This window comes from Panicum virgatum, chromosome 3K (genome assembly GCF_016808335.1).
Source record: "Panicum virgatum strain AP13 chromosome 3K, P.virgatum_v5, whole genome shotgun sequence".
NCBI classification, from domain to species: domain Eukaryota; kingdom Viridiplantae; phylum Streptophyta; class Magnoliopsida; order Poales; family Poaceae; genus Panicum; species Panicum virgatum.
The window spans coordinates 59,214,466-59,227,992 of NC_053138.1; the positions used below are offsets into that span (position 1 = coordinate 59,214,466).

At 45.3% G+C, this 13,527-nt stretch overlaps 1 protein-coding gene across 3 annotated transcripts in view; it reads left to right on the forward strand.

Moving 5' to 3' along the window:
- Positions 1 to 242: 242 nt before the first annotated feature.
- Positions 243 to 13,527, forward strand: part of LOC120699941 (zinc finger MYM-type protein 1-like) — a 44,716-nt gene continuing 31,431 nt past the window's right edge. Inside the window, exons 1-8 of one of the 3 annotated variants that reach the window (XR_005685738.1) lie at positions 287 to 1,013; positions 1,117 to 1,174; positions 2,463 to 2,652; positions 2,728 to 3,879; positions 6,103 to 7,012; positions 7,094 to 7,263; positions 7,382 to 7,977; positions 8,644 to 8,716. Coding sequence is in view for 1 of the 3 variants with exons in the window: in XM_039984056.1 (XP_039839990.1) it covers positions 3,858 to 3,879; positions 6,103 to 7,012; positions 7,094 to 7,263; positions 7,382 to 7,977; positions 8,644 to 8,664 (1,719 nt within the window). In the remaining 2 variants the exon portion in view is untranslated. Of the gene's footprint in view, positions 1,014 to 1,116; positions 1,175 to 2,462; positions 2,653 to 2,727; positions 3,880 to 6,102; positions 7,013 to 7,093; positions 7,264 to 7,381; positions 7,978 to 8,643; positions 9,192 to 13,527 lie in introns of those variants that run through there. The other 2 variants (XM_039984056.1, XR_005685739.1) reach the window with 2 other exon arrangements.

Genomic DNA, 13,527 nt, shown 5'->3' on the forward strand with positions numbered 1-13,527 from the left:
ATAATACAGTGCACTCGCACACCTCCTTTGCTGGACGTACGGTCCCGCGGCCGGAACCAGGATAAACTGTGCGTTACTGTGTTGCCTCTTGCATCATCATCTGGGACGAGGAATCACACAACATTCACTAGTTGGGATCCGAACCTCCGGGTCGGGACACCGACACCGGTCAAACCGGTCCGGCCCGGTTCCGATTTGGACCGGTACCAAACTGGCCCAAATTCAAAATTTAAATTTAAATTAAAAAATGAAAAATTCTCAAAAATTCCTGAACCCTTATACCGGTGCCGGAGCGCGCCAGTTTGGCCGGACCGGTCTGCTCCCACCCCGCTCTCCCTCTCCCTGCTACAGCCCGCCGCCGTTCCCCTCGCTCCGCCCTCCACTCTCCCCTCTCCCCTCTCCACGCCCCAGCCGCCACGACGCCCAATCCCTACCGATGCGGCTGCCGTGTTGGTCCGCCCTGTCCCTCTCCGTCCATCCGTGTCGCCTCAACGATGGCGTCGGCGGCGGCTGCCCGTCCCTGACCCCGAGTCTTCCCCCTGAGGTAGGTCAAGACCTCAGCTGCCTCCGCCTCGCCAACCCCCCGCCCCCGCTTCTCCACGCCGGCGTGCGACGCCCCGCCGCGTCGGCCGCCCTCCCCGCCGCGGACCGCCCACACGCGGTGCGTGCCTTGCCGCGGCGGCCACCATCTCCGCCGTGGATCCCTCACGCGCGGTGCGTGCCCTCCGCGGCGGCCGCCCTCCACCTCAAGATGGACCGCTGGCCTCCCTGAGCCCTCCCCCTCGCGACGGACCGCCAGGATCCCCTCATGATGGACCACCGGCCTCTCCCTCCCCACGGATTCCCCATCGCGCCGTCACGCCACCATCCCCTTCGACCGCTGCAGCTGCAGGGGCCGACAGAGCCAAAGGAGATCGAGCTAGCGTGTGGGTGGCACAACAGAGATGTGCAGGGACAGCGGAATTGATCTGGCAACATGCATGAATCCCCTCTATTCAGATCCATTTATATATGTAAGATTATCCAATCCAATCTGTCATGCTACAATCTAAACAAATGGTCATTCACACTTCACATATGCCGAATTTGCCTTGTGAAGTCGATTTTTTTTTACAGATTCATATTTCCTCATGTCTGGTGGACGGAGAACTGCAGCATTCCTGCATTCATTCAGGTACCTTGTTCTTTGTTCTATCTTTGACTGTTGATTAGACTTCACTGGCATCAACTTAGTAGGGGATTTGTTTGCTTTGCCAATTGATTCCAACTTAACCTATGACCCGAGTACAAACCATAGTCACAAAGTTCCTGGGTCGACCGGGTCGAGGAACGGGGTCGAGGGTCGAGGGTCGTCACTTTATAAATTTGTGGTACGAAGGGGTATACCTCTGTGGAACGATAAATTATTATGTGGAACGTGACCCTGATTCATCCGGGTCGATATTTTCGGGTCGATGCGTCTTTAAAAAGATAAAAACTATATATGTGCTACTAATAAAGAAACTAATTTGCACAAGCATATAAGAAATGTATAAAAAGAGTACATTTAGACCATAGTACACGTACTTGGCTCATTATCTAACAAAAACCACACCCTTAACCTTCTTATCCCAATTAAATCTGCTAGTAATGGGGCTGCGACCCCTCTCAAACCGGGACGCGATCCAATCTTGAATGGGACACTGACCCTTTTTGACCCCGACCCTCGAATCGGAACGGCGTTCCCGGGTCATGGGACGAGGCATCGACCTCGAATCCTGTGACTGGTACAAACTAGAGGAAACATCATCTTGCATTTGATGGTTACTCAATCAGCCAAGAAACTGTTGGACAGCTAATGCCATGCATGTATGTGGATTAAAAATTCAGGCCTTGTTCGTAGGACATAATTGGCATCTAAAAGTAGTGCCATGATGCAGCATTAAAGAAAATTCTTTTGTTTCATACAGTGATCTACAGTTAGCGTGAAAAGATACAAGAGTAACTATGAAGCAAGGTAAATGTGATGTGAAGCTTGGAATTGAAACCATGTGTCTTGCGTTTAACCAATGGAAATGTATCATGCATCATTCTAGCTCTTTCCACAGTAATCACTAATTTAATTCGCATGGTAAGGACGATATTAATGGAGCGAAGTTTTGGATGGAAGCTTTGGAAAAATGTTCTAGAAGTAGGCACAGGAGGCATCTACATGATTTTTTCTTGTGGAATTTTTATAGCATATTATTGTAACATCTAAACAATGATACTTTATATATAGTAACTTTCTTTCTTGAAAAAAGGTGGCCTAACCGGTGAATGAACTGCGTGCTGGGCTTAGTTAGACTAGAGAACTTCAGTTTTGTTTGCATGAATGTTTTACCTTGACATATGGAATGTTGATGTGATGCACGGTCATATAAGCTTGATATGTATGATTGAGATTATGATCGATGTTTAATAGTTCCATCTTGCCTGTGTAGGAGAATAGTGAACAGTAGAAAGTTGTGGAGTCCTAAACAGGATCAAGCCTGGGTCCATGACAGATTTGGTGAGATGGATGCGCATGATATTCATGGTGAAAATGTAAAGTTGTGGAGTCCTAAACAGGATCAAGCCTGGGTCCATGACAGATTTGGTGAGATGGATGCGCATGATATTCATGGTGAAAATGTAAGTGTTATGGCTTCTTTTGTATTTATGCATGCATCTTTTCTTAACAAGTTGTTTCTTCAACTGTGCTTTCAGCCAAAAAGAAATCAGGGAGGTCACTTTAGAGGACGAGGTGGTGGACCTGGTGGGTAGAACTCGTTGTATTAGTCATGGTAACTTCAGAGGCAACAGATCTCGAACATACTATCATGATAGTAGCAAGAACTACAGCTATGTTCCAAAGGATTCTCATTCTTACCATGAGAACACCAAGAATGCTCAACATGCTTTGTACGATAATGGGAAGTTCCAAAACCATATCGTGCTCCCTATGATAATGTCAGAAATGACATTGTTCCCAAAGAATCTCGCACTTACTATGGTGATGCTAAAAGTCAAAAGAATACACCAGGAGTAGCTCGAGGAAGAGGCTCCAAGCATTATCAACCACGTTTGAGAAGTACGACTTATACTTCTTCAATGCAAAATAATAGGTGAGTCATCTTTTTTGAGCGGTCAATCTTATCACCTATTCATATTCTATATATAGGACAAAGGAATATTGGAGCAAATGAATTTTGTAAACAACTACAACTGTTGTCATGTGTGAAATCTTGGGGCATAGTGACACAGCTTACATGCCCATCTTTTTCCTTGTTCTGTGATGGAACACATGAACAAGTCCATATTTTAGGAGAAAAAACAGACTGAACTCATGACTGTTCTTTTACTGGTCAATTTTGTTGTTCCTTAACATGCACTTACATGGCTGTGGTCTATCTTCATCATGGCCAAATGTGGTTGATAAGATTTAGTTGTTCTAAGGAGCCTTTTAAGATTTTTATATACCAAATGAAATATATTATTTATGAAATATGTCTTCTGATTATTTTTTTAATTTGGAAAAGATCTGGTATAGTGCTTATGTTATTGCTCATAGCAGTGTAATTTCCCATTGTCACATTGGGGCATCTGGCATACCTAAATCTCATCTAATTTGAGAATGTATTTGGCGTTTGGCGTAGATGGATTTTAGTGGAACTCAACAGTTTCTTCCCTTTGGTGGCTGAATGCATGTATGCCTAATAGTATGTGATCGTTATCATTTTTCAAGTCCCATGCTAAAAATACTAGAAAATATTGTAGTTCTCTTTTGTCAGGTCAACTAAATCATCGCAAGCCAATAAGTTTTCTGGTGGGGATTCAACTAGAGAAGATATCAATTCATGAAGACGTATTCAAATAAAGGTATGTGTAAACGAGTAGCTATATTTTCAAATAAGCTACGCATTCTTACATTGAATGTAATTGTTACTGTGTGAATGTATTCACCATGGATATTGCTATGATAAACATATTATGGTTTTGTTCGCATAAGATGCCAAGTATAAATTCTAAAGTATGCAAGTATAGTTGGTGCTTATGAGATTCTTTGTGCGGCTCAAAACATGTTAAAATCAACACATATTTTCCATATGCTTGATGTATTGCGTTGAAATTCTTTTTAGTTTTCGTAGCAACGCACGGGCATACACCTAGTATCAAGAAAAGGGAACTACTAACAGGGCACAAACACAAGCTAGTCTAAACACTAAACAAGATTAAACACTAACAAAAATGCTGACTTTGGTGGAGAAAAACCTTGTGTGGCATTACTATGAACATTCGGTGGGCGTTGTTGAATTATCCAATCACCAAGCCAGCTTTCCACCCTTTAATTTCCTACTCACGCGTAGCTTGCTGCCGCCGGCCGCTTGCTCAGCCTGCAGCGCTGCGCCAAATGCCGATCTGCTTCACGCGGGGAGGAGAGCACCAGCTGCCCTGCTTCGTGTCTAGTGCCGGGCCGCCTGCCCATCCTGCGAGCCGACGCTGCTGCCTCCGGCTGCCTGCGCCTGCGTGCACAGCGCATGCCTGCTGGCCGCTGCTGGAGACGCACGCACAGCTCGCAGCTGGCCGCCACTGCGGCGCTCCGCCACCTGCCGCGACGCGCGCACGACCTGCACACAAACAGAAAGGGAACCCCAAAATTCCAACAAAAACAAGATGAAAGAGACACGAATTAGTTCGAACCAAAATCTCAGAGGGCAACAGGAGGATACGGCCTCCATTATTCCTCGATGATTCACAATACAAAATCTCAAATATTCATCTCTTAATCCCTAACTCTAGGTGGAAGAAAGAAGAAGGGAAAGAAGTGAGGAAGAGAGGGAGCATGGGATGGCAGCCCCTCTTCTCTTATTTTCTGTCAAAAGACAGTTTTGCCCCTACACTACTAACTATGTCTATTACACGTTTGGGTGCCTTTTCGTCCATCTTTTTCTCGGAGTATTGGACGGGCACGCCGCCTTCACGATTTTGCTTCGTCTCGATGCAAGCTTCGCGATAGCGCCATGTGCCCTCCACCTCGGCAATCCGACCACACCGGACGCGCCTCCGGTTTTGAGGCCCAAACTGAAAAACTTGCCTGCACGGTGGTTTTGAGGCCCAAACCACCCAAACCGTCCATTTCCGCTTGGCCGCCACGCAACCTTCTCGATGTTGACACGTGTCCGGTCTCCGCCAAGCCTCCGGCACCTCCGTCCCGCTTGACTCGATCGATGCCGTCTTCATCTGCAGGGGCGGATCCAGCGGTGGGTCAGGGGGGCTTGAGCCCCCCTGACCCCCCCTACGGCCACCGGAGCCATGGAGCCCCCTTGGAGCCCCTCCATGGATTTTTAGTCCAAGGTGCAAGCAGCAGGGGAGGCTGGAGATCTGTCTGGAGGTAGAAGACGATAGACGGGGCGTCGGGCTGCTTAGTGCTCACAGCTCACGAGTTAGCCCCGGCCCACTAAAAATTCCAGGCACTTAAGCCCAAGTGTGGAGTGCCTAGTTGCTGAACTGCCCAAGGCCCAAGGCCCAAACGCACAAACACAAGGCATGGGTTAGAGCAAGCAAACCATATCCATCCAACTGCATCCATCCGGCCAGGGCCATCGAGCGGAGGCGGCGGGCAGCGGGCGACGGCCAGGCAGGGGCGGCGCACTGCGGTCTGCGGGCGATGGCAGGGGCAGGCGGTCAGCCGGCCAGGGCCAGGCGCGGCGAGCGGCCCGCGGCCCGCGCCCCGCGGCCAGGCGCGGCGAGCGGCAGGCCTCGGCGAGCAGCAGGCGGCCCGCGGCCCACACCCCGCGGCCGGGCGCGACGCGCGGCACGGCAGGTCGGCAGCGGTGCTGCAGCAGGGCCTACAGCTGCACCGAGGCACCAAGCAACGGCAGGGCCTACAGCTGCGCCGCGTGGCAGGAAAGAAAACAAAAGGGAAACACGGCTGGAGTTTGGAGAGGCAGAGGCAAGAAATTAGGCACTGGCGCACTGTTGAAACTAGGTGAACAACTTCAGTTAAATCCTTGTTTAGTTTTTTTGTCTCATTGTCCGTGAATCTGTGATTCAATTTCTATTTTCATTTTTCAATGATTCAATATTTGATTGGTATGACAGATTTCAGAATGTCAAAAAGAACTTTACAATCATACTTTTCAAGTTCAAGTGCTTCAACTCCACACACTAATGAGAGCACATCTGAACCAAAGAAATCTAGAGTGGAGCTTAGTCATTCAGATTTAATTGGGGATCCTGGAAAGCGCAAACCAATTGATGATTATCAGCCTGAAATTAGAGATCAAGTAAAGAGGGCATATGCTTTGAATGGACCAACTCAACCTCGTGATATCATATTTCCTCGTAAATGGATGAGTGGTGAATTTAGATCTTTTCAGAAGACTTGGTTTGATGAATTTGATTGGCTAGAGTATAGTGAGTACAAAGGTGCAGCTTATTGCTTGTATTGCTATCTCTTCTTTAATTCGTCAAAGCCTGAAAAATTTGGTAGTTCAGTCTTTGCACATCAAGGTTATGTGAATTGGAAGAAAGCTAAGGATACTTTTAATAAGCACAATGTTTGCAAGACTCATGTAGAAGCTAGGCAAAAGTGTGAAGACTTTATGAACCAAAGGACAAATGTGGGTAGAAAATTAGTTCAAGTGGGTAAGGAGGAAGAAAAACGCTATGAGATTCGTTTGACAACTTCTTTAGATGTTGCAAGATTTCTCATAATGCAAGGGGATGCTTTCCGTGGACATGATGAGTCTTCTACTTCGCTTAACAAGGGTACATTTAGAGAAATGGTTGATTGGTACAAAGATAAGGTTGAGATAGTGAAGACGGCATATGAAAAAGGTTACAAAAATTGCCAAATGTTATCTCCTTATGTGCAGAAAGATCTTACAAAAGCTTGTGCAGAGGAAGTCATGAGTGTCATTATGGATGAGATTCGTGGTAGAAAATTCTTAGTGCTTATTGATGAGTCTCGAGATGTATCAATAAAGGAGCAAATGGCAGTGATTCTAAGGTTAGTAGTTGCATTTTCTTGCTTACATTATTACCTCTATTTCTATAGTTTTACTAACACACGATGAAATATGGCATGCAGGTTTGTGAATGATGAAGGGAAAGTGATGGAGAGATTTCTTGGACTTCAGCATGTTGAGAGTTGTACAGCTATTGCATTGAAAGAAGCTTTGGTCCGTATGCTTTCAAGTCGTAAGTTATCAATCTCTGTGCTTCGTGGGCAAGGGTATGATGGAGCTTCTAATATGAGAGGTGAATTTAATGGGGGTGCAGAAATTGATTCGTGATGAGAATCCTTATGCTTTCTATGTGCATTGTTTTGTCCATCAATTGCAACTAGTGGTTGTTTCTATCTCTACTTCTAGTGCAGATATTGCAGATTTCTTTAACTATGTTCCTTTAATAGTCAACACTGTGGGTGCATCTTGTATGAGAAAGGATGTTTTGCTTGCAAAGCATCATGATATGTTGCTAGAAAAGATTGAGAATGGTGAGATTATGACCGGAAGAGGTTTAAACCAGGAAAGTGGTCTAGCTAGACCTGGAGACACCAGACGGGGTTCACATCTTAAAACTTTGCTTCCCATTTTGGTGATGTGGGAGGCTATCATAGATGTCCTTGAGATAGTCAAGAAAGATTCTGTTAAACCAGCATGTACTAGAGGAGCTTTAGGTTTGATTGGAAAAATGGAGAGCTTTGATTTTGTGTTCATCATGCATTTGATGATAGAATTGTTGGGCATGACAGATATTTTGTCACGTGCTTTGCAAAGGAAAGACCAAGACATAGTTGAAGCTATGCATTTGATAACGGATGTGAAAGATAGCTTGCAGGATATAAGAGAAAATGGATGGGAGCCATTACTCAAAAAAGTGAAAACTTTCTGTGAGAAGAATGAGATTGAAGTGCCGGATATGGATGAGGAAATAAATATCAGAGGGACATCTAGACGTAGGAAGCAAAAGGTAACAAACATGCATTACTATCATGTTGAGATTTTTCTTGTCGCCATTGATGCCATCTTGACTGAGTTGAACCATCGATTTAGTGAAATCAGTTCAGAGTTATTAGTATGTATGGCTTGTTTTAACCCAAGGAACTCCTTCTCTAATTTCAATGTGGATAAACTTATGAGACTTGCTGAAATTTATGCTGAGGATTTTGATATTGGTGAGCTTGCTCTTTTGCCAAATCATCTTAAATCCTTCGTCAACCGTGCTAGAAGAACTCAAGAGTTCCTTGGATGTTCTGAACTTGGAAAAGTTGCTGAAATTATGGTCAAGACTACGATGAACACATCTTATCAATTGGTTTATCGTCTCATTGAGCTAACCTTGATACTACCAATGGCAACTGCTTCAGTAGAGAGGATATTTTCAGCCATGTCCTTTATAAAGACAGATTTGCGTAGTAAAATGGGTGATGAATGGTTCAATGACTTGATGATATGCTATAATGAGAAGGAGATATTTAGAAAAATTGAAAATGAAAAGATCAAAAAGAGGTTTGAAGAGATGAAAAACCGTCGTATGTTAATGCCTAAAAAATTGATGGTACGCTCTGTTCTATTCTAAATTCATAATTTGAAGGTTCATATGTGTTTGACTAATCAATTGTATCTATTTCTGTAGATTGCTTCTTCGGATGAATAATGGGTGTCACCGTCACGCCCGTCGTCTATTAGTCTCGTACTTTGGCTTTTCGGTATGGATAAACTGCATTTTTATTTTTTCATAATGTATTTTTAAATTTTCATCCGTCATTGATGTTTCAATATCATATTACTTCAAACTATTATATTTCTCTTTTGTGGGGGTGTCTTAATGGAGCTACAAGTTGTTGTAGCGTGTTTTTCAACCCTTCCTAAAAATTTTTCTGGATCCGCCACTGTTCATCCGTCCATGTACTCTTTCTCTTCAATGCACCACATGGATCGCCGGTGACTCTGCACGGACTCCTCTACTAGATTTTAGGCCTATTGCCACATAAATCTTTGCAACTACACTGAATTAGTTGCATTAGATAGGTGGTATTGCATCGATTTTGTAATTTGGTTGCAAAACATTGATGCTCTCGCCACCATCACAAATCTGGTTGTGAGATGATGATCTTTTTACCACAGTTAAGTTGTTGTTGTCATAAAGTTTGTTTTCGTTGCAATATATAAGTGTTTTTGGCACAAAACTTAGAGTTATTGCGATTGGTAAATAATATTGCCACCAGTATGTTGTGTTGCAAAACTAGTGGTTATATTGCAACTAAATACAGAAGCGGTTGCAAGAAAGAATATGGTATTGCCACGAAATATTTTTGTTGCTGTATGGTTGATTCGGTTGTTGCAATAAATGTGGCGCACATTGAAGAATAACTGGAAATGAGAGAAAAAAATCTACATGGATCTTGAACCGTGGTCTCAAGGAGCAAATTTAGAAGCATTACCACTGCAATACACAAATGTATTTGCTTATGTTTGGCATTAATTTATTTATGCATAGTATGTTGGCCAAGAGAAAATAAATATTGGACAAGAAAAAATAGTTTCGCTTAGAAATCTGGAGAAACAGGAGTTGATCCCGCGACCTCACCCTCAAGGAAAGCATGTCTTACCACCACATCATCACAACTCATCTGTGATTACTGGCGGCATTACAACCTATATGTGAACTAATCCATGATACGTACATTATTAGATCCAATTAACCAACTAGTGGGCCCAAGAAAAAAACAGATGCCATCATGATTGGATCGACAGGGATCGCGAGGCGCGACCCTGCTGCCGCGGTTTGCCCGACGATCACGCGCTAGGCGCAACCTGCTGCCACGCCATGCCCGACGATCGCGAGGTTTGATCGCGATCACAAGCTAGGGCGCGCAGGACAACGAACAGGCCGCCGGGCAAGGGGCAGCAGATCGTGGGACTTCCTCCTAGCGCTATCGATCGGACTCTCGTCTCAGCCGGCGGCTGCCTCGATCTCTTGAAGAACAAAGCCGCGCGCGGACTCGTTGTCGTCACGGCCGGCGGCTGCCTCTGCATGCTGGCGTGCGGCTCAACACACGGCCACCAGCACACGTATATATATAGGTTAATGAGGGCTCCATGATCTTGTTTATTTTTGCTATTAATTCAAGGCTCATGGTTAATGATTTGTACAAACTAGTTGTGCAATTGCGGTAGGAGTAAGACTAATTAATCTGAGGGCTGGGGCTCGGCATGGCTTTGATGAAAATCTGGACCAAAGATTATTATTGAGCTTCGATTGTAATTGTAGGCAATCTGCATCAAATAGGAAGTAAAATTAGTTTGTGAATCAAGTACTTAACTATGAGATGGCATGAACATCTACCATTTATATTCACACTAGATTTTCGATTCGAGCAAGAAAACTTGGTTCCACGAAGCCACCAAAGGACCAGAACACAGAAAGTACAGAGTAAGAGGTGAGATTTCAGCAAGCAAATAGAGGGTATGGCAAGCATTGACCTTCTTGACCTTGGTGGCGGAGGCTCCCTTTCCTTTGTACTTGCTAGGGCCGACGCCTCCTTTGATGCCTGTTGCAGGCACATCAGGTGCGGGCCAGCGCCTCCTTTGTGTATCATGTGAAATGTCAACTTCTTTATTTTGAGTCATAACATATGGGAGCTAAGACAACATCTTGGAACAAAGGGGTGAATGAGGCGTTAATGTAAATATTTATTTTCAAAGTTAGGCTCATTAGCGAAGTTGAGTACTTGGAAGAATATATGCATATTTATTCGTACATATGTATTAGTTCAGATCATGATGGAGGTAAGACAGTGTTGTCGAGCAGATAATTAGCCATGTTGATGTGTTCGATGATGATCTCTACACATATGTGATCATGTCATGTGGGAGCTAAGACAACATCTTCAAACAAATGGGTCAATGAGGGCTAAAAATAAATTTTTTATCTTCAAACATGTTGGAGCTAAGACAATGCTTTCGAGCAGATTTGTATGTGTCACACCCGGTTTATGAAGGCAAACCGAATGCATCTCATATGTGCGCCAGGATCAGTTTACACACATATGATTAAACATAAAGTGAATATCACAACTAGTGCAAACGTAAAGAGAGTATTAAAGACTTTATTACAAAACCGAATGTCTTAAACGAATAATTAAACGTCTATAGAGTAGCAGCAGAAACTTCTTCAGCACAGGCAGATGACTGGGAGACATACGCCTAGAAAACCTCGAAGTCTTCTGGAAACTCCGGGCAGTTGTTATTACGGTCTGAGCAGCAAGTATGCAAGGGTGAGTACACTTATGGTTGGTACTCAACAAGTGGTAGGGAAACAACTATAATATATGCAAGGCTATTTCAAGGAATAGCTGACATGGTTTAACTGCACTCAGCAATTTTAGTTGGTCATATTTTATTAGCAAGCATTAACTAGATATAAATATATACCATTAAACCCATAAGATAAGCATATATGAAGATATACATCATAATCATAAGTAAAAGCATCGATTTAGATCAACTTCAAGTTCAATTATCATGTGAGGGTCCAAGCCGCTCTTGACCGTGAGCACAGCTAACCGGTTAGTTTTACACTCTGCAGAGGTTGTACACTTTCACCACAATTCGCGTAAAAGCTCCGAAGAACTTTAAACCCAACCATGCAAGTGCGGGCCAAGCACCATATCACACTTCCTTAGGTATGACTGCATAGGGACGCTACGAGGCCTTTACAAAGATTCCCTAACCTATGACAACCCGCTAAGGTTTCAAGTCAAAGCGGTCATAACACTGTCCTAATGAGGTGGTACCTTACCAAAGGACCATCAAACAATACCAATTGCCCCAAGAGGACCGAGCTATACCCCGTCGATGCATCCCCTCTTGCCCTTTCGGTAAGATTGTCACAAGCTAGAGTTTCTAATTAATCAGCCAAGACCAGAGCCATATAGTAATTGTGGTTGTACTGTTTTCTTGGGTGGTTCTCCATGTTCCATTTAACACATATGATCTTGATTAACAATATTAAACCATCATGAACTTGAAGTAAACAAGTACAACATTTGTAAAATTATCCATCCATAACCAAGGTAAAGCGACTAGCATAGCTACCCCAACATGAAATTAAACCCAAGTTGATCAAGGAATAAGGTATACAATACTAGGCATGTCCTTAACTCGGTTCCCATCATATTATAGACACATGCATGAACATAAAAGTAAATGTGATAGTTTTGGTAATTTCATGGGTCAAAAATATGGTCAAGGATCCACTTGCCTTCCTCAAACTGCTGCTGGTCCGGTCCTCCGAAGTCTTGATCTTGCTGCTCCTCCTCGAACTGCGGACCGTCTATCGCACCAAACACGCACATGCAAGCAAACAAGTACAAACAATAAGAAACAGTACACCAGACAATAAAAACAGTACAAAAAGAGGTTACTAAACTATTCTACTCGATGCAACGATCGCGTGAGCGCAAAGATCATCGAAAACGGATCTAAAACGAGAAAGTTATGGCTAAAACAAGATCTAAGGACTAATTCGTAATTAAACCTTATACGCAGGGGCTAGATCATAAAAACAGGGGCTGATTTGTAAATATTTTTCAACAGAAGAGGACGGCGGGTTAATTTTGGAAAAACAGAGGGGCTTTAGTGCAAAAAGACCATGGTTGACCGTTTTCCGGCTGGGTTGACTTCGATCCGATCTAATCCGAGCCGTGCGTTTTAGATCTGACGGCTAGGGTTCTTTGGGGCGGGCTGGCGGCGGCGGAAGCGGCCGGCGGTGAGCTAGGCGGCGGCGCGCGGCGGCGGGACGGCCGGAGTAGGCCAAAACGGCCATCTGGGCTCCTATTGGCTCGGTTCTTGGACTGGGAGCACGCGCGCGAGCACGCGAACTCGATTAGGGGGTTTGTGCGGGACATAAGCGAGCGGAGCGGCCGTGCGGCGGCGCATGGCGGAGCGGCGGCGCCGGCGAGCTAAAGCGAACGAAACGGAGCAAGAAGGAGAAGAAAAACAGGCCGATGAGCCTCACTACCTCGGTGCGAATCTCCTGGAGGGCTTGAAGTCGACGGGGACGCGTTGGAACGGCGGCGTCGCGAAGAACCCCGAGCTCCAACAATGGTGGCGGTTTTGGGAGCTAGGATTAGCGAGGGCTAGGGCGGCGGCTGCGGGTTTGGCGAGGGCTAGGAGGGTGTCCCGGGTTCCTTTTATAGGGGCGGGCGCTGGCCTTGGCGTGCGGGCCCGAGGGGAACACGGCGGCGCGCGCGTGGCCGGGTCGGACTCGAGCCAGAGTCCGGCTCGGACGGGGGAGGGAGACGCTCCCGACAGGCGGGACCCCCTTGGCAGAGAGACAGGGAGGGGGGAGGGGGCGCTAGGCCGGAACGGGCCGGGAGCGGGGAAACGGGCCGGCGGGGAACGGGCTGGCGAGAAGTTTTATGGGCTGCGGAGAGAGAAAAAAGAAAGGGAGAATGGGCTGGGCTGAAAGAGAGGGGGAAAAGAAAGCCTTTTCATTTTTCTGAAATGAAACAAA